The 20,868-nt window shown below is 42.3% G+C and overlaps 1 protein-coding gene across 3 annotated transcripts in view; it reads left to right on the top strand.

Moving 5' to 3' along the window:
* Positions 1–20,868, top strand: part of drosha (drosha ribonuclease III) — a 218,108-nt gene that overhangs the window by 123,701 nt on the left and 73,539 nt on the right. For 2 of the 3 annotated variants that reach the window (XM_048551209.2, XM_048551219.2), the window contains 7 exons: positions 189–248; positions 948–1,055; positions 7,570–7,677; positions 10,832–10,970; positions 13,034–13,094; positions 17,404–17,463; positions 18,953–19,052. In XM_048551209.2, the coding sequence (XP_048407166.1) occupies positions 189–248; positions 948–1,055; positions 7,570–7,677; positions 10,832–10,970; positions 13,034–13,094; positions 17,404–17,463; positions 18,953–19,052 (636 nt within the window). The remainder of the gene's footprint in view (positions 1–188; positions 249–947; positions 1,056–7,569; positions 7,678–10,831; positions 10,971–13,033; positions 13,095–17,403; positions 17,464–18,952; positions 19,053–20,868) is intronic. The other variant, XM_048551227.2, reaches the window with a different exon arrangement.

Raw genomic sequence — 20,868 nt, 5'->3', positions numbered from 1 at the left:
GGGATTTTGCACTGAGGACTGACCATGATTGGTGGAGTGATCAAAGGTTGTGACTGAACTCGCAAAGGGTGGATATTTTGGGTGTTACGGGGGTTTGACGAAATTTTAATTATTTTTTTTTCCATGGAATGTGGCATGACTGGCCATCCCTAATTCCCTCTAACTGATGACTTGCTGAGTCATGGCAGAGGGCAAATATGAGTCATCTGCATTGCCGTGAGTCTGGAGTCACATGTAGGCCAGATCAGGTAAAGATGGCATGTTTTCTTCCCTGATGGATATTATTTAAATAATTAGGATTTTTACAATAGTCGTCATAGTTCTCAGTCGCTTGCTTTTTATCCCAGATATATTTATTTATTTATTAATCGTCTGAGAGGTTTTTTTTGCAATTCAAATGAAAGCAAAATACTGGAGATGCTGGAAATCTGAAACAAATACAATGTTGGAGAAACTCAGCAGGTCGAGCAGCATCTTTGGAGAGAGAAAAACAGTCCTATATGGCTCTTCTTCGGAACGCTCCAGTTTCTTCAGTATTTTCTCTCTTCATTTTGGGCTTTTACAATAGTTTCACGGCCACTGGTACAGCAGTTGGCTATTTCAAATTTACTCATTAAATTCAAATCCTCCCATCTCCCATGCTGGGATTTGAACCCTGTCCCCAGGGGCTGCTCAGTGTTTGCAAATCCAATGACATTACCACTTTGTTGTGATCTGCTCATTCTGCAGAGAAAGTCCACGGATTTGAAAGCGAAAATTTGAATAAGAATTTTTTAAATCGAGTTGTTGCGGAACTGGTACCCACTGTGGGGATGTTGGGTAATCGAGGTGTAGGGGAAGTCAGCATGAATGCACCTCACACACAAGGTATAATGTTTTAAATAGTACTGGTGTCGATACTCCTCATGATCGCATATCAGGAAATGTTGTGTTTTCATTAATTTCAGGAAGCTTTGCAGAAGATCCGTCAGAAAAACACAATGCGACGTGAGGTAACAGTCGAACTGAGCAGTCAAGGTTTCTGGAAGACTGGTGTCCGCTCAGATGTCTGTCAGGTATCTAGCTTGGGCGACCTTCGTAGATCATGCTAACAGTGGATGTAACCCAATTGGTTGAGGCCTTGTCAATTTGTGTTATCATGAGTACTGTGACCGTGCTGTAAATGGTTGTTCCTTTAGGAGTGAACCAGGTTGATGTTTTCTAATCAAGCTGCTCAGAGATGTTGTGACTTGAACACTGGTCCCTTGTCCCCAGTGGGGATAACCTAGTTTGAAACACGGACAGCTGGTTTCCCAGGGTCTTGTGGTGCTGTGGTAATGTCCCTACTTCTGAGGTAGAAGGGCTAGGTTCAAGTCCGTTTTGCTCCCAAGGCGTGTCATAGCACCTCTAAAACAGGTTGATCAGAAAATATTAAGAATTAGCTTGCTTTCTGGGAGAAGAGGAGAGAGCAGATTGGAGTTTGTATTGAGTTACAAAATGCAAATAAATAATTGTAGAAGGTGGGCTGATTCTTGCTTCCTGTTTTGTTAAATGAGAAATCGACAGTGTAACAGTCTGGGTGGTAGGTTCTGTCCTGCACCCTTGAAGTTGCTCTCTTTTAAATGAAACCGTCTTTTTTCTGGGAGTGCTGCAACTCTATCTTTGCTTTATTGTCTGACTCTTGAGAGTTCTCACAATCTCTCTTGTTTGTACTCTAATGTACAGCTTGCTTCTCTTTATATTACAGCTCTGCAGTACAGTTCCTCCAAACCTTTGAGTCTTGACAGTTTTAGTGACTGCTGAGTTACACTGTCATATTCATTATCGGATCTTGACATACGTATGCCCATTAGACTACATGTGTACTGACCCTTGGCTGAGTTTTGTAGTGGTGTAGCGGGCTGTCTCCTCCCTATACATGATACTTGAGGATCAGGTCACTTAATCCAAGAGTGCTACAAGAAACCTCCAAAATCTTCCACAATCGAAGAAATATGGGTACAGCGTTCAGCAGCTCAGGCCAGTTCACCATCCTGAAAGACCAGAGGCGATTTTGTTTTAACCAACAGTTCCATTTATTTGCCTTTTGTTCCAAAACCTTTCACACTGTTTGATCTAACAGAAAACTTACGGATCTTTGTTTTGTAATTTTCACTTGCCCCTCTGCTCCTTGAGAGCAAAGTTTCCAACTTTCCACAGCCCTTCCTGTGGAAGCGCTTCATGGTTTTGCCTCCAGTACAGATTTTAACATCATGTCTCCTTTGTTCTGCATTTGTAAACTGAAGAGAGTTTTAAGCCAGTTTGATTCAACCTCTCACCGCTATTTCACTTTATTCTGGTGAATCTCTTCTGTATCCTCCCCAGACTATTGTGTTTGCTTTTTCCTGAGGTTTAGTGGTCTAAAGCCAAATGTCTTAGGTGAAGTTTGATCTACACTTTTGTACAACTGAAACTTAACCTCCATATTTTTGTATTTTGATCCTTAAGAGGCCAGCATTTTATTTACCTTTTTCAATAAATCTTTGTGCCTGTGTACCAGCTTCTAGAGATCTCTGCACACTGACACCTGAATCCAATTACTTCTCAAAATCTGGCTTTCACTATGAAGTACATACTTTGATTTGTCTTTCTTGAGACCTCACACTTCCTCCACTTTCCAGATTTGCTTAATCATTTTGTCTGTCTGTTCCCTATTGACATTCCTGTTCCCTCTGTGTAACTTGCTGTATCTCCCAATTGAGTGCCATTTGGCAGATCTTTCACGCAAATGATTGCAGATAAATCCATAGTCACCCTCCTCAGATCCTGAGCACTCTTGTGTCCGATCTTTGAAATCCCGAAGAACATTTTCTACCCTTTTCGGGAAACAATGAATTATTATGGCTGGGAAGTGGGCCGTATGGCCCATTGTGTCCAATTGAGCAACTCACCTTGGGCCATTCTCCCCTTTCTTCCTGTAACTCCACAAATTTCTCCTGTTCAATTCTGATACATGCTTAACAGAAGAGTTGTTGAAAGTTTGCAGTACAGAGGGTGTCCTTTGAGTGGACTTAATTTGCTAGCTCTGCTGTCTTCCCAAGAGGATATCATCTCTCTCTGCTTCAGATATTTTCCCTGTTTTTAGAAATATAGAATCGTAGAAAATCGGAACAGGAGCAGACCATTTGGCCCTTCTAGCCTGATCTTCATTTTCCTTTTAAAACATGCAGTGGTTTCTGTCTCAGTTGTTCAAAGCCTAGACTTTTCTTGCTCCATAATATGTGAAGCAATGTTTCCTCGTCTCTGCAATTATATTGCCAGTGCCAGTTTTCATTTTATTGCATCTTGTCACTGACTGTTGAACTTGGGAGAAATGGCCATTCCTATTGTTGGAGTCAAATTTCTTCAACCTATTTTGAAATCTCCACTAAAGAGAAAGCTCAGAACTTGGTGTTGTGTTGAATTGGATATCTTTTCCTGCCCACAGAGCTGGTGGCATGGACACTGGAGGATCTCACTTGGGTACTGTGGAGAGATGTCAAATTTCAGGTGTTATTACAGCCCAGTAATGGTTATTACTAATTTTACATTGATTATACTGTTAAGGATATGCACAGGAAGATTTTGATTGATTGAGAACCTTGGGCACATATAAAATGTGTTCTGAAAACAGCTGGTCTCATCCGAGCTGGAAGCTAAGCAGAATCAAGATATGTGATGACACCTGGGAATGCCAGGTGCACTAGGCCTGAAAAGACCTAAAAGCTCAAATGTGGTTTGAGTCCCACCTGATGACCAAAGAAGTTGTGTTCCTAAAGTGGTCAAACAGATTTTTTGTCAACATGAAAAGGCCTCCAACACACTGCAGTGGCAGGTGGTGAGAGCGGGTGAGATTCGTATTCTGCTATCAATGAAGAAAATTCGAGCATATCTTATGTTCTATCCGTAACTCCAGGCTGCAGTATACAGGTGAAAATGTATGTTGCCACTTCATCTGATGTCCTGAGTGAAATGTAACAAACCATCACTTTCAAAATAACAAGAGTGCCAGTTAGCTCCATTGGGCGAGATGACTAGTGTGTGATTCGGAGAAATACAAACAGCACAACTTTGACTGCTGTTCCAGCTGAGGTAGACTCGGGTCTGGCCATCTTACCCTTCTCCACCAAAGTGCTGCTGAAGCTACAAAACCAAGCTTGTGTCTCGAATGGAGAGAAATGCCTGTAGTCCCTCGTGGACTACAGCTCACCGGCTTTCAGTAAAAATTCCAATATTCCAGATTTCTAGCACGCTGATTTAGTAACTGGGAGGAGGAGGCATGCAATGTTGTGAATACAACTACTGACAAAAATTTATTAATGTCTTGTTTCATATTTTTGGCTTGAGATGCACATTATTTCTCCATGAAATTTCAATGAAATATTGCTCATTTCTCCATGCCTTACACTTTCCTGAGGACTTACTTGTAAGAACTTCCCACTTTCAGGTTCACATTGCCTAAGTTATCACTTTGATTCTTGTTGTTGATATACATCGCTCTAATCTACCTCCTTGAGTAAGTTCTAATATCTTTGGAAATGGCAGAGCCAATGTTGTTGCCTTTTCTTGTTCTCCAACTATCTTTCATCCTCTGTCATCACAGGATCCCTTTCACTGTTCTCTTAATCCATTCCATCCACCTCCAGAAACAAAATGTACAGCTTTCTCAACTTTGTCCACTTTTCTCAAGGTCCTCATTTCAGTCCCCTATTGCAAGATATTTGAACAGCATAATCACTTGTTCAAACACATACTGAGTCCATTGTGTTCAATGCTAGGTGCCTAACATAAAGGTGCATCATTCTCTTGCACTGACTTTGGCAAATACTAATTAAAAATTCAAAAATACTTTTGGAGCTTGCACTTTTTTTTCTGTCCAGAAAAGAACTGCAGATATGTAAAATAATTCTCTCTTTTGTATCACTTTAAATCCCATGATAATGAGCCAAATTAAATCTGGTTATGGAAGACTTTGAAGGTCATAAGGATAAGTGGGCACACATGTCATTATGTGAAGCCTTAACATTAATGAGATATTGATAAATCCTCTCCGAAATGTCTGAATTACACTGTGAAGTTCAACATCTGCTTTTGCTTCATTGAAGTTGGTCAAAAACCCATCAATATAATTTTATTGAAGTAATGGTGCACAGGAAGGTGCGAGTCTTTTTAAATGGTTTGATGAAAGGTTTCCTATTATTACAATTACAAAAGCTGAGTGCTGGTAATTACTGTGCCAGTGCATACAATTTGCATTGGGTTTCAGGTTCGTTATTGCTGATAGATTCTGAGTTTGTAGACATAACGATTTTCAGAAGCTGCGGTTAATTCCTATTCTTTAGCCTAGTTTTTGTTCTAACAGGACTATCTGGAATGAAACTGGCTAACAGCACAAAGAGCTGACTGCGATGTCTTCACAGACTCTTTTCTTGCATGTGGGGGCCATCACCTGTTTGGCAGAAACGTTTTTTTATGAGTGATCTGGTCACTGTTCCTCCTTGTCTCTTCTCCCGTCTTCCCTCTGATTGATTAACATTGCAGTTACAGCACATGTCAGCAACTGAACCTTCACTGCACTTTGTATCTCAAACCTGGGAAAAATATGAAGGCATATTAAGCCTGGTTGGGCAAGAGTCAAATTAGTCGCAAAACATTGAATAAGCTTGAGGGGCCGAACAGCCACCTCCTCTTCCTCTGTAGCCACATCATGTTTGTTCATCATTGACGATTCAAGCCATTTTTCACAGTTATTTTCTGTTTAAATCCAGAGAAATTCTTCATTCGAGGCCTTGCAACGGCTAAGAGATCTGCAGTAACTCTAAAACAATATGATGCCTTTTTGCTAGAGCTAAGTACTGTCCAAAAACAGTTTTTTTTTCTATTCATTTGAGACCAGGGCATCACTAGCTGTTTCAGTGTTTATCGCTCACCTTGAATTTCCCTTGAGAAGATGGTGGTGCGCTGCTTTCTTGAATCCCTGTACTTGATGTTTTTCATGTGGTCTGATAATATGGACAGTTCTGGGCTTCACTTTGGAGACTGACAAGTGTAGTGTGGATTTGATATGGATTCTTTGAGTTTGTAAAGAAATGCACCCAATATAAAGTCAGAGAACATCCTAGAACTTTAAATCACTGATGTAGACGTATGCCAGAATGTAGTGGACAATTCTGGACCCCTAAGACAACATCTTCCAGACCCATAACCATTTCTGTCTCGAAGGTCAAGAGCAGGGGTACATGGAACACCGCCCCCAGCAAGTTCCCCTCCGAGCCACTCGCGATCCTGAGTTGCAAGTATATCGCTGTCCCTTCACTGTTGCTGGAATTCCTTCTTTACCAGCACTGTTGGTCTATCTACAACGCATAGACTGCAGCGGTTCAAGAAGGCAGCTCACCGCCAACTCTCAAGGGCCATAAATGTTCACCCAGCCAGAGATGCTCACATCCTAGGAGAGAATTAAAAAAGACTTAGGAAAGATGTAAGGAGCTTGGGGACAGGAGTTTTATCAGGATCTTATGAGGAGTGAGAGATTTTGGTTGCAACATGAAAGTGGGAAGGTTTGGACCATTCTCTCAACAGAGCACGTTCAGCAGTGATTGGTAAAGGTTTTCAAAATGGATTTGATAGAATAGATAAAGAAAAATAATTTCCACCTGTGAGTGAGTTGGTAACCGAAGTCAATAATGATAGAGTTAGCATCACTGACAAAGGTCAAGGGTCGAGATGAGAATTTTTTTTCAGTGGAAGTTGTTAGGATCTGGAACAGGCAAGAGTTGATTCCATTCATAATCTTTAAAAGGAGTTGCACAAGGATTGGATGATGGTGACTTTCCAGGGTTACAATCAAAAACTGAGAAGTGGGGTGATATACAGCACAGCTGCTTGTCAGAAGAGCCAGTATAGATACAGTAGGCTTTGTGGCCTACTTTTGTGCTGCAAGTTTCCACGATTTCAGTCACTGGCATTGAGAACTATCGGAAAGTTTGCAATTTACTTTGTTGCGCACAGTGCTGGGAGATGCCAGCCTTGCATAATGACTGAAGGGATGACCTGGTAAGATTTGAACAACTTTATGCTTCCCTAACACAGAAGGGTGTGGCTGCTACCAGAAAGCTGAATTTATTATGTAAGTGGCTCAGTGGTTAGCACTGGTACCTCACAGCACCAGGGACCAGATTCAGTTCCAGCCTCTGTCCATGTAGAATTTGCACATTCTCCCTGTGTCTGTGTGGTTTCCCTCCTACAGTCAAAAAATGTGCAGGTAGGTGAGTTAGCCACGCTAAACTGTCTTTCATGTCCACGCTGTGTGGGTTAGCCATGGGAAATGCAGGATTACAGGGATACGATTTGGGGGTGACTGGATGATGCTTTTCGGACAGTTGGTGTGGACTCGAGGGCTGAATGGCCTGCTTTCACACTGTAGGGATTCTTTGACTAAAATCCTACAAGATCTGAGTTCTTGATCTGGGCACCTGATGTGCGAGGCTATATCGGGAAGACGAAGTAACGCTGTGCGTAGAAAGCCTTCAGTAACTTATCCAGCCTGCTCTTTGTGGTTTTGTTTTCCAGCATGCCATGATGTTGCCAGTATTAACCCACCATATTCGATACCATCAATGTCTGATGCACTTGGATAAGCTGATAGGCTACACATTTAAAGAACGCTGCCTCCTCCAGGTAAACATTGCTCATCTTTTCCTGTGTACACTGCTCAAACCTGAGATTGCATGTTTGCTTGCTTGTTTGCATATAGTTCTAGCGAGGGGGTTGAGTTGGGGACTGGGTCTTCTATGATCCTGTTTGGTTTGGAGTTGGGAGGTGGGCATGATGAGGCGACAGATGACCACTTTCTGTCCAATCCAAAATGCCCATTTGACATACCAATGCCAAAAGAAAGTCTAATTTTATTTTTTATTACCCTTTGAGGCACGGCAGCCAGAAGCAGCCACGTGTACACACTCAGGCCTACGCATGAATAGTTTCTGTCCCCTTTTGGTTTCAGGCTGCTACAACTTGAACCGTGTAAATGGGATGTCACCTGTCTGTTTTTAGAATTTGTTTCTCCTGTTCTCCTGATTTATCGATATTCCAGTTGCAGATCAGATCTTCACAGCCTAATGGCACCAACTACGCAGTAGTGTTATCTCAGACGTTCTCCCAAATTCTTCTCAAAAATGAGGGTAAAAGGGTACCGCTTAATGCCTCCCAATTTACAAGCTGTGAATTGGCACGCAAAGGACTCACTTTTCTAGTCAAAACCTTATAGAATTTGGTGAATATTTTAGAAGGATAGAGTGCAACAAGTTAATTGACAATCCAGTTAACTAAGTTGCTAGTTAATGGGACATCTTAATCCCAGGATTGTCATTTCAAGCCCCATATTGGGCAACACATTTCTCTCTCCAAAACAAAAGCGTTATTCAGAATAGGTTGTTGTTGATTTTTTTTAATGAACTCGCTATAAGATTATAAAGTAGAATCGTGGGGTTGAGATCCTTCTTTGTCAGTACCAGTTGCAAGATCGATCCAGAATCATTCCTGGATTGTATTGATTCCTTTCTACTTTATTTACTTTTAACTGTTATCCCACTGCACTTTTTTCCTCCTAATAGCACCTTATTTACTTTTCTGATTGTCTTTGAAGCAATTTGAGAACCAAAGAACAATACAGAACAGTAACAGGCCCTTCGGCCCTCAAAGTCTGCGCCTACACATTTTGCCCTTCCATACTAAAACAGTCTTCCCTTACCGGATCCGTGTCCCTCTATTCCCTTCCTATTCATGCATTTGACCAAGTGCTGTTTGGGTGCTGCTATTATATCTGCTTGCATCCCGTCCTCTGGCAACGCATTCTAGGCGCTCACCACCACCCTTTTGTGTAAAAAAACTTGCCTCACACATATCTTTTAAACTTTCCCCCCATGCCTTGAAACTGTGTAATCGAGCCCCTAGTAATTGACCCCTCTGTCCTCGGAAAAAACCTCATACTTTCCACCTTATCCACGCCATTCACAATCTTATACACTTCTGTATGGTTGCCCTTCAACCTCCTTTGTTCCAGTGAAAATCAACCCAGTCGATCCAACCTTTCTTCATAGCTAAAATCCCCCATATCGGGCGACATCCTGGTAAACCTTTTCTGTACACGTCTCTGACTGTGCTGTCATCAGCTCTGGGAATTGCTGTGTTCTGGCCTGAGTAGGTATGTTGACATTTCAAAATCTATTGTTGATCATGAGATCTTGCTGTACAGAGCATGCCTTATTGTGCTTTGCAACAAGTGGCTTTTTCTTTGGAAAATCCAAAAAGAATGAATGGGTAGGGAAAAGACTGAAGCACGTTAGCAACGCGTCAACTAAGTGCCAAATAGCCCCTCCTGTGCTGTGGCATTTTCAAGAAGGGATTGGCAGTTGTTCTTGGGCTAAAGGAATCAAGGGGTATGAGGTGAAAGCAGTAACAGAGTACTGATTAGGATGATATTCCTTATTTGAATGACAGAATAGGCTTGAAGGGCGGAACGGCCTACTCCTCTCGTTTCAACATTTCTGCGTAACTTCTGTGCGATTTTAATACAGTGACCTCTGTTTCTTAAAATCTGCAATAAGGAACTGCATGGTTTCCAACTAGTTGGAAGTTTTCCAATTACTAAAAAAAAAGGAGTTGACCTTTTGTTGTAACTCAGTGGAGAATCAAAATATCCATTTAAAAACTGCAGGGATATGTCTTGCTTCTCTTTTATTCATTGCCTGACCCTTGCTTCTTCAGTGGATAGACTGAGGACGCTCTGAAACCTTGTTTTACTGTGATTATGAGGCCATGTGTTTTCTGTCTTCCTGGTGTGGCTTATTAATGTTTAAAAGAAATCTGGCGATATTGCATCCTCACCAATTACTCCAAAAGGTTTGACCTTTAAGTCAGAAGCCAGTTTAAAGGATTAGTATTCAGGGCTGAAATTTGGTGGGACTGCGAAAATATCTCTTTGTGGACCAATGTCACATTGTCACTCTTAATCGTTGAGTATTTTTGTTGTAATAGTGCTGCTAAAAGTACAGAGTGCAAGTGAAATGAAAAATCATTTCCAGGTACCTCATCATCGGGATTTCAGTTTTAAGACAACATCGGTGTAGAACACAATGGATTTTGATTATGATTAAATGTGGCCTGCCTTTTGTACTTTAAAGTCTTTGGGCAATTCGGATACACTCTATTGGCCAGGTGTCACTTATCCATGTGTGCACTTTTTTTTCTCAGAATGGGTTGCCTCTTTGGAACTATTCGTCAAAAGAGGAAGTAGTGTAGTAAGAATATAACTGGAATAGTAATTCAAAACCTCAGATTAATGTCCTGGGGACATGGGTTTGTGATGAAATTCAAATTCAGTAAAAGTAGGGATGGTGATCCCTGGTGATTGTCGGAAAAACCCAAATACTTCATTGATTTCTTTTAGGGAATGAAATCAGCTGTTACGTAGTATAGCCTACATGTAATTCCAGACCCACATCAATGTATTGAATCTTAGCTGCCCCGTGGGCAATTGGGAATTGGCAGCAATGTACACATTCCGTGAATGAACGAGGGAAAAAAAGCAATGAAAAGAGAGGCTTTGGATTTTCTTTGGTGACATAGGTGGGCAGACAAATGGATGAATAGGGGTCGGTGAGAGTAATCCAACCAGTCATGATTGTATTGAAAGGTGGAGCAGATTCAAGGGACAATGGGCCCAGTCCTAGTTTGTATAAATTATTGATAAGTATTTATTAAACCTGCTGTTGAGTAGTGTTTATGAATGATGAGCTCCTTCTGTCCATGCTAATCTCTGAGTTGCTTTTAGCTTGCAATGACCCACCCAAGCCACCACCTGAATTTTGGAATGAACCCAGATCATGCACGAAACTCTTTGTCAAACTGCGGCATCCGTCAGCCCAAGTACGGAGACAGGAAGGTTCATCACATGTACATGAGGAAGAAAGGTAAATGAGAAACGGGAGTGCGACTGCAGCTGCGTACTTAAGATTTGGAGAGCTTTGTGAGACATTGTATGAACAGTGTTGGGGAGATAAAGACCTTCTGGACCATTCAGCTTGTCCCACATAAAATATCTGCTCTCCTCTAGCCAATACTGAGTGACCTCCTGGGGGGAATGAAAAAGAAGCAGATTAAAATCCAGCCTGATTTGGGGGTGAAAGAATGGGTAATTTCTGTCCCACGTGGGCAGGGTGAGTTATATTAGTGCAGGAAGTCTCTGCGCCTGATAGTTCATGAGGTGATGTCTATCTTACAGCTAGTGACAGGTCATGTTCATACTTGAAAGAACTGAGCATTCACCATGTGGGATTTAGTCAATCATTTTGTTTGTACACTTGGCTGACTGGTATTCACAAAAATGGCCAAGAACACCAACTCTTCAGCCTGACATTCAAAGTGTTTTGGTGTATCCCAGAGCTTTCCCACTGTCCCATCTGACCACACAGAGACATGTCTGTGGCCACAAGCTTGTGAAAGAGTCATAGAGCAAGTAAATGGACCCTTTGGCCCAACTTGTCTGTACTGACCAAGTTTCCCAGACTAAACTAGCCCCACGTGCCTGCATTTGGCCTGTACCCCTGTATACTTGCCCTATTTTTACCTATCCAAGTGTCTTTCAAGTGTTGTAACTGTTCCTGCATCTACCACTTCCTCTGGCAGTTGATTCCACACACAAACCACCCTCTGTGTGGAAGAAGTTGCAGCTGAGGTCCTTTTTAAATCTTTCTCCTCTCACCTTATGATGTGCCCTGTGGTTTCAAACTCCCCACCCCGAGGGAAAAGACCTTTGCTATTTACCTAATCCATGCCCCTCGTGATTTTATGAACCTCTCTGAGGTTACCTGTCACCCTGCCATGTTCCAGTGAAAAGGGCCCCAGCCTTTCCTTACAACTCAAACCCTCCAGTCCTGGCAGCACCCGTGTAAAGAAGTCGCTGTTCAATGGAAAAAATGGACAAAGTTAGAGTTGTCAGTAAAGATTCTGGAAATTTCTCTTCTTAAAGTTCCCTAAGATGTCGGTCACAGCTGATGTGATAATTATCAACGCCCCTTCACTGCCTTTTACCACTACTCTCAATTACCTTCCTGATTCAATATCTATCTCAGCTTTGAAAGTATTTAATGACCCAGTCCCAACAACTCTCTGTGGCAAAAAATTCCCTAGATTCACCACCCTCTTTGTCTCAGTCTTAAATGAGTGATCCTTTATTCTAAGATTTATGTCCTCTGGCCCTAGACCCTCCGAGGAAACAACCTCCCCACATCTACCCTATCAAGCCCCCTAAGGATCTTATCAGTTTCTGTCAGGTCACTTCTCATTCTTCTATATTCCAAGAGGTGCAGACTCAATCTACTTGATGTCTCCTCATAAAGCAGACTCCCTATTCCTGTCTTGTTAATTTCTAGTAATCTAACAGAACAGAGCAAATAGAATAAGGAAGAGACCACTTGGCCCCTCATGTTTGCTCTATCAGTCAGAATGAACATGGCCGATCTGTTTCAACTTGTCTTTGCCACCTGCTCTCACAGCCTTAGATTCCCGAAAAGATTGAAAATCTGTCGATCTGAGCCTTGAATATATTGAATAATGGAGCCTCCACAACCTAGCGCAGTGGCCAAATCCAAAGGTTCACAACCCTCTGAGTAAAGAAATGTTTCCTCGGTCTGAAGTAATGAACCTTAACCTGACCTTACTCCTGGTTGCATAATTCTGTGAAGTTAGTCTGTTAGAGTTTGTTTGGAAGTTGGTGAGTGCAAGCCATTGCATTAATATTGCATTATGATTATTGCATTAATGATTTTTTTTTATTAAGGTTGCATGATTTTCAGGTACACAATCAGACTTTTCAATCTTCAGTCTGCTGCATTACCTTGCGCATTAATATGTAGTAGGAAATCTACAGGCCTGGTCTGCAATTTCTATAGTTATTGCACTTTTTATCCTGTATTTCCATGGGTTGTCTTCAATAAATTGCTTGACATTTCCCATTGCTCCGTTTCTTTAACAGGCATAAATACTTTAATCAACATTATGTCACGCCTTGGTCAAGATGACCCAGCTCCCTCAAGGTATGTGTTGATCTTTTTAAAAAGACACACTATTTACTCTTCCTTCAACCCCTACTTCAGCACTGATGAGAGGGGTGTGTGTTATAGTGAGACTTCAGTGAGTGAGGTAATAGGAACTGCAGAAGCTGGAGAATCTGTCATAACAAGGTGTAGATCCTCCTTTCCTGAAATGTCAGCTTTCCTGCTCCTGTGATGCTGCTTGGCCTGCTATGTTCGTCCAGCTCTACACCTTGTTATCTCAGATTCTCCAGCATCTGCAGTTCCTACTATCCCTGAAACAATTTTAATCCCACTGCGAAACCTCTTCTAAGGATGCCTACCCTGAAGAAGTTACCCTCCTCCCTCTGGAAGAGCCTCAGTGGATCTCTCTCCTACTGCAACTCTCTCGTAATCTCTTTGACCTTGAAAACTGCTCGACCATGTCCTGAAGCAAACCAGGTACTGCAGCCACATCACGTTTCTTTAGTTCCTGCCTGTGGAACTAGATCATCCCCAATGGACCACAGTCCACATTCAGGCTTTCCCAATTTGGCCCCCAACCGTTACAATGTCTACATTCAGAACATTTTCTGAAGAAGGGTCTAGGCCGGAAACGTCAGCCTTCCTGCTCCTCTGATGCTGCTTGGCCTGCTGTGTTCATCCAGTTCCACACCTTGTTATCTCAGACTTCAGTGAGTCATTGGCGGCTGAAAGACTTGGTAAATTCTGACCCTTCTGAACAGAGAACAAATAGATGTGATTCAAGAGCAAAACATTTCAGATGAGAGGGGTGCCAGTGTCCAATGTACAGAGAGCTGCAACCAGCTAACAGTCTGAAAACATTTTGAAATGTAACAGATTTGACTGTTCTATGTCGTTGGTAACTGACACACAAGATCATAAGATACAAGAGCAGAAGTAGGCTATTGGGCCCATCAAGCTTTCCCCACCATTCAATGGCATCGTGGCTAATTTGAATCTTCAACCCCAAATCTTCTCAAAACTCGCTTCAACCCCAACTCCGCTTTCATTTTCCTCATAATCTGTTGATTCCCTTACTGATTAAAAATATATGTATTGAATGTACTTCATGACCCCGCTTCGATAACCCTCTGCAGTAAAGAATTCTACAGATTCCCAGCCCTCGGAAGAAATTTCTCCTTATGTCTGTCTTAAACTTGTGACCCTCTATTCTGAGATTACAGTTTTCTAATCAACCTTTTCAGGGGTTATATTAAACACCTCTACAGTAGGTGGACCTTGATCCTGGGTCTCCTGATCCAGAGGCATGGCCATTACCACTGCCTCAAGACCCTTTTTCTGAGATTACACCCTCTGGTTCTAAACTCTTTCACAAGGATAAACAACCTCTTTGTAGCTATAGCAAAAGAACAGAATGGTGGAGAAACTCAGCAGGTCTGGCAGCATCTTTGAAGTGAGAAACAGAGTTAATGTTTCAAGTCTCTTTCTGCACCTATCCTATTAAGTCCCCTAAGAATCTTGCACACCCAAAAGGTCTTCTCTCATTCTTCTAAACTCCAACGAGTACAGGGCCCAATCTACTCAACCTCTCCTCTTAAGAAAATCTGACTATACCTTGGATCAACCGAGTAAACCTTCTCCAGATTCTGCTACCAGTATATTTCTTTGTAAACCAGCTGCATAAATGAGCCACTGGTGGCTCAACGAGATGCCCACTCATCTCTGAGGCGGAGGTACACAGTTCACCACTGGGACTTGGGTAAATCCATGACTCCCACTGCAGCAGTGAGGGAGTTGTGTTCCTGTTCAAATGAGTTAAACTAAGGTCTTTTGGTGGATGTAAAAGATTAAGTAACACTGTTTTGAAGAAAAATCTGGAGGTTATCCACAAATATGGTGTGGCCCATACATGTCACTAAACCAACATCCCAAAAACAGATTGGGTATTATCTTGTTCGTGTCTTGTGGGAGGTTGCTTTGTACAGTTTGGCTGCCATGATGTCTACATTACAACAGTAGCTGCTCTAGAGAAACATCTCATTGGCTTTAAAGCACTTTGGGATGCGCTGAGGTCACACCAGGCACTGGAGTGAGGCAAATCTTTTAAATTTGTTTTCTGTTCTTACAAAGACATTTCCCAATCAGTGGAAAACATTTGACATTGGTTCAAGCTCGCTTCTTTCTTGTATCATCATTCAGGTCAATTTGTATGTATGTCAACAAAATATTTTGTAGAAATCTATAAAATAGTTTGCTCTATTCATCTTAGGAAGGATAAACTGGCATTATGGATTGATTAGCTCAGTCAGGTGGATGACGGGTTTGTGAAGTAGAGCAACACCAATGGCATGGGTACAATTCCCACACTGGTTGAGGTTACCGTGAAGGATTCTCCCACTCAACGTCTCCCTTACCTGCGATATAGTGACCCTTGGGTTAAACCACCACCAGTTGTCTTTCTCTAATGAGAGAACGGCCCTATGGTCCTCTGGGACCATGATGATTTTACCTTTTGTATACAGGCATCACAGGGAATCTGGAGAAGATTCACTAGGTTGATCCCCGGTATGGAGGGACTGTCTTATGAGGAGAGGTTTCGTAGGTTGGACCTGTACTCGTTGGAATTTAGAACAGTGAGAGATGACCTTGTTGAAACTTACGAGATTCTTAGGGGTCTTGACAGAGGAGATGAGGAGAGGTTGAAATCGTATCAGTGATAATGGGAACTGCAGATGCTGGAGAATCCAAGATAACAAAGTGTGGAGCTGGATGAACACAGCAGGCCAAGCAGCATCTCAGGAGCACGAAAGCTGACATTTCAGGCCTAGACCCTTCTTCCCTGGATTAACCTATCCCCTCCCTACCTCCCCACCTATACCTCCTCTCTACCTGTCTTGTTTTCTCTCCATCTTCGGTCCGCCTCCCCCTCTCTCCCTATTTATTCCAGTTCCTCTCCCCATCCCCCTCTCTGATGAAGGGTCTAGGCCCGAACCGTCAGCTTTTGTGCTCCTGAGATGCTGCTTGGCCTGCTGTGTTCATCCAGCTTCACACTTTGTTATCTTATGAGGAGAGGTTGCTGCTTCTTATGGGAGAATCAGGACCAGAGACCGTCATCTCAGTGTAAAGCGTTGCATGTTTAAAGTAGAGAGCAAAATTTCTTCTTTGGAAGTTGTGAATCTGTGGAGCCCTTTACTGCAGAGGGCTCTCGAGGTTGAGTCAAGTCAAAGCTCAGATACAGATTTTTGATCAGCGATGGAATCGAGAGCTTTGGTGAAAAGGCAGGAAAGTGGAGTTGATGATTATCCAATCAGCCATGATTTCACTGAAAGGTGGAACAGACTTGATGAGCCAAATGGCTTACTTCTGTTCTTATGTCTCATGTTCTTCTACACTACTCAGTATAAAACCAGTTACCAGTATTGCAGAATGGTCAAATCCATTACATTTCGAAATGTTTTCAGATTGTTATCTCGTTTCAGCTGTCTACTTTGCGCACTGGAACCTTTCTTGTCTGAAATATTTTGTTCTTGCATCACATCTGTTAGTTCTGTTCATAAGGGATAGAATTTACAAAACCTTTTAGGCAGTTGGGACCAATGCAGAACCAAACCCTTTAAACACAGCCCTGGCATTATTGCAGCATCTGGCATCATTCAAAACTGGAATGCTTTGCGTATTCTGAATAAACATGTGATTTCTCTAACTTCTTGCTTCGCTCTTTCATGCGTGGCTTTTTACTGGTTATAATAAACAGTGAGATTTGAGCTCAGGGGATCGCACGCACTAGAAGTGGCAGCTGCACCAAATGCTGTTCCATCTGGTTTTGTGATCAGTGGGAATGGAAAAATCTCTTGAATTGGTATGTGCCGCATGAGCCTCTCCTGGAACCCAGATCTGTACATACTTGGTGTTATAGTGGACAGTGAAGAAGTTTATCCAAGATTACAACGGCACCTTGAGCAATTAGGCTAATGGGCCAAGGAGTGGCAGTAGCAAATCTCCCCAACAACAGGATATTGGTCCCCTTCCAGTTTAAGAGAAACTCATCTCTTTTAGGTAAGTCTTTTCTGCCCCAGGAGAGATCCCAATGAATCCAAAAATCTGAATCCTTGCCCCCTGCACCATTTCCTCAGCCATTGATTTATCTACCCTATCTTCTTAATCCTGCTCCCATTTAGAGAAGGAAATCTGCCACCCTTACCTGGTCTGGCTTACATGTGACTCCAGACCCACAGCAGTGTGGATAACTATGAAATATTCAGAGGCGATGAGCAACAGATGTTGAACTTAGTCTTTGCAGATTCTGTTTGACCTTAAATTATTGGTTCCCTTGTTTTTGTTCCTTTAGGATTAACCATAATGAACGACTGGAGTTTTTGGGAGATGCTGTGGTTGAATTTTTAACAAGGTAGGAAGTTGATGTTTATTTAGCTCATTTTGATTTGTCACAGTACGTTCTCGTACTTTTCAGTATTTTTAATATGACGTTAAAAGTAAAACCAAATTACTGTGGATATTGGAAACCTGAAATAAAAACAGAAGTTGATACAGAAACTCAACAATGCCGAAGAGAGACATGGAGTTAATGTTTGCATCGAATGCAGTTCTTTGGCATGGAAGGGATGTAGAAATGTGGTGGTTTGAAGCTGGGGAAGGACAAGGAACACAAGGGAAGGCCTTGGATAGGTCGAGGATGGATGGCAACATGATGAGCAGCTCTTACTGAATTCAAAAACATGAGAAACATGATGCAGGCCAGCACATGGCAAGAAAAAGGAACAAAATCAAGGACCAAGTCAGTGCTCTGAACTTATTGTACTTGTTGAATCCTGAAGGCTTTAAACCGCCTAACCAGAAAAGGAGATGCTGTTCCTTCAGCTTGCATTGAGCTTCCCTGGAGCATTGCAGCAGGCCAAGGACAGAGGTGTGATTGTGAAGGCAAAGATGCTGAATTGAAACCGCAAGCAGCTGGAAGCTTGTGTTTCCGATTCTGCATCGACTGGAGGTATTCTGCAAAGTTGTCACCCTGTCTACGTTTGGTCTGCCTATTATTAAAGAGGGCATGTGGTGAAGAGTAAGTACAGTAGACTGAACTGAAGAAAAGTAAAAATAATGCTGAAAAATGTTGAAGCTTTATGCCTTTCATTCATCAGGACACTTTGCAAATACAGACCTACTTGTATCACAGAAATGAATATTGAGATGTGTGTGAATTTCAGTGCTAGTGTGATGCCCAGTATGTAGGTTGTATGTCTGAAAGGTAGGTTGATCATATCAAACAGTGCCTCTCTTTGGCTGTTCACAATAAGCAGGGTATAGCTATATCCAACCAGACCTCATTTGCAAAACTAACACCACAGTGTCTAATATTAAATGTGATTGTGCAGTTGGACAATTTCGCTGAGTAGTCCTGCACGTGTGAAGAAATGGAGTTGAGGACTTTCTTGCCTTTTTCCCTGTAACCTTTTGATGCCCTTACTGATTAAAAATCTGTCCATCTCAGCCTTTAATATATTAATCGAGGTAGCCTTCGAAGCCCTCTGCAGGAAAGAATTCCACAGATTCGCTATTCTTTGAGAGAAGAAATTGCTCCTCTTCGATGTATTAAATGTACTGCCCCTTATTATGCCCTCTGCTCCTGGTCTCTGACAAGGGGAAACTACTATTCCATATTTTCCCAAGTCCTTTCATTCAAAAAAAATGCTGCAGTCTGAATCAGAAATGCCAGTGAATAGTGCAACAATTGGAAAGACTGATAACTTTGTTGCATCGTATGCAGGAAATTCCCAGCGTGCAACAGATATTGCCTTCATGCGATGGTCGTGACGTTGAGTATTTTGATGTGTTAATTGTCTTGTCAGTGTCATTTTGTTGAATTTGCTTCTTTCTGCTTTCAGCGTACACTTATACTTTCTGTTTCCAAATCTGGAGGAGGGTGGGCTGGCTACCTATCGCACTGCAATCGTGCAGAACCAGCACCTTGCTATGCTGGCCAAGGTCAGTCTGATTGAGTTAAAGAAGGTCCTTTATGTTGGTGTAGATTTCTTCCTTTGTGGGATCTTTGGAGTTGTTCGCTAATGTTGTAATTTATTGTATAAATGCTAGGCAGTCACTTTGTTTTATCCAATCAAACCCATTGTAAGGGCAGGTGATGGAATTACTGCCAGACTGTTAATCCAGGGACCCAGCTAAAGTTTGGGGGACCCGGGTTTGTATCTTGCCACAGCAGATGCCATGTTGAATTTCTGCAGCGCATCTTGTAGACAGTACACTCTTCTGCTACTGACCATTGGTGGTGGAGGGACTGAAAGTTGTCCTGGAAGTTGTTGAACTTCTGGAGTGTTATTACATCTGCGGCCATGCCAGCCAAGTGGGGAGCATTCCATTGAAACCCTGGCTGGTGCTTGTAGATAACCAGGTGTAGAGTTGGTTGAACACAGCAGGTCAAGCAGCATCATTGGAGCAGGAAGGCTGACGTTTTGGGCCTAGACCTTCTTCAGTCCCTTCTTTCTGAAGAAGGGTCTAGGCCCGAAACGTCAGCTTTCCTCCTCCTATGATTACGCTAGGCCTGCTGTGTTCATCCAGCTCTACACCTTGTTATCTCAGATTCTCCACCATTTGCAGTTCCTATGATCTCTTGTGCTTGTAGATAGTGGACAGACATTAGGAAGTCGGTGGGTGAGTTACTCTCTGCAGAATTCCCAGACTCTTGTAGCTATGTTATTTGTGTGGCCAATCCAGTTCAGTTTTCTGGTCAATGGGTGGGAGAGGGAGTCCAGGATTTTGATAGTGAAGGTTTCAGACTTGGTCATGCCATTAAATGTCAAGAGATGATGGTTAGAATCTTCCCTATTGGAGCCGGCCATTGACTGGTACTTGTGTGGCCAACTGTTGCCTGCTGGATGTCCAGGTTTTGAGAATTATAGACTGCCCAACCAGAGGAATTAACCTTTCTGCATCTGCCCTGTAGGTGCCCTTAAGTAAAGGGCACTTGGCACTTCCTTGTCAAATCCTCCCAAGACTTTTACAGATTTTTTTTAACCAACCTGTTAAAATGTGTTGTGACACTTCTGAAGCAGGTGGGACTTGAACCCACAATGTTATATATATCAGTGAGATGATCGTTTGTTTTTCTAAATTCCAGAAAATATACACCATGGGTCCATTCTATTTAATCTCTCTTTATTGGTTAACCCTAGAATATGGTTCTGGTGAATCTTTGACCTAGTGCCTCTCAAGCAGGGATGGCCTTCCTTAGTCAACAAACCAAAACTGTTCACACTGCTACAGTCAATCTGTCTTAAGGGGATTTTCCTCTTTTGTTATCCCGCGTGGAGTCTTCAAAGGTAGCATATACCTTTCTGAGTCAAAAATTGTGGATTCAAGTGCCAATCCAGAGATTTGACTTGATATTTCTACATTGACAACCCCTTGTTGTACTGGGAGGGTGCAGCTGGTTTCAGAGGTCCAGTCTTTGGATGAGATAAGAAACCACAGGTGCATGTAAATATTCGATGGTTATGTTTGGAAGAAAAGCAGGAGAGTTGTTCCTGATATTTTGACCAATATCTTATGTGTTGTTTACCATTTGAAATTAAGCTATTAATTCTTTGCCTTTTGCGGGAGCTTGCTGTGTGTCTGAATCGGTTACAATACTTCCCATTTTTCACCAGCGTCTGCACTTTAAAAAGCATTGCATTGACTGTAAAGCAGCTTGAAATATCCTGAGGTTATGAAAGGTGCTCCATCTATGCAAATGTTTCAACTGTTGGGTTTGTTTCTGCCGTCTCTGGATTGACCATGAACACTGTGC

This window comes from Stegostoma tigrinum, chromosome 2 (genome assembly GCF_030684315.1).
Source record: "Stegostoma tigrinum isolate sSteTig4 chromosome 2, sSteTig4.hap1, whole genome shotgun sequence".
Lineage (NCBI taxonomy): Eukaryota > Metazoa > Chordata > Chondrichthyes > Orectolobiformes > Stegostomatidae > Stegostoma > Stegostoma tigrinum.
This window is presented reverse-complemented; position numbering and strand designations above follow the sequence as displayed.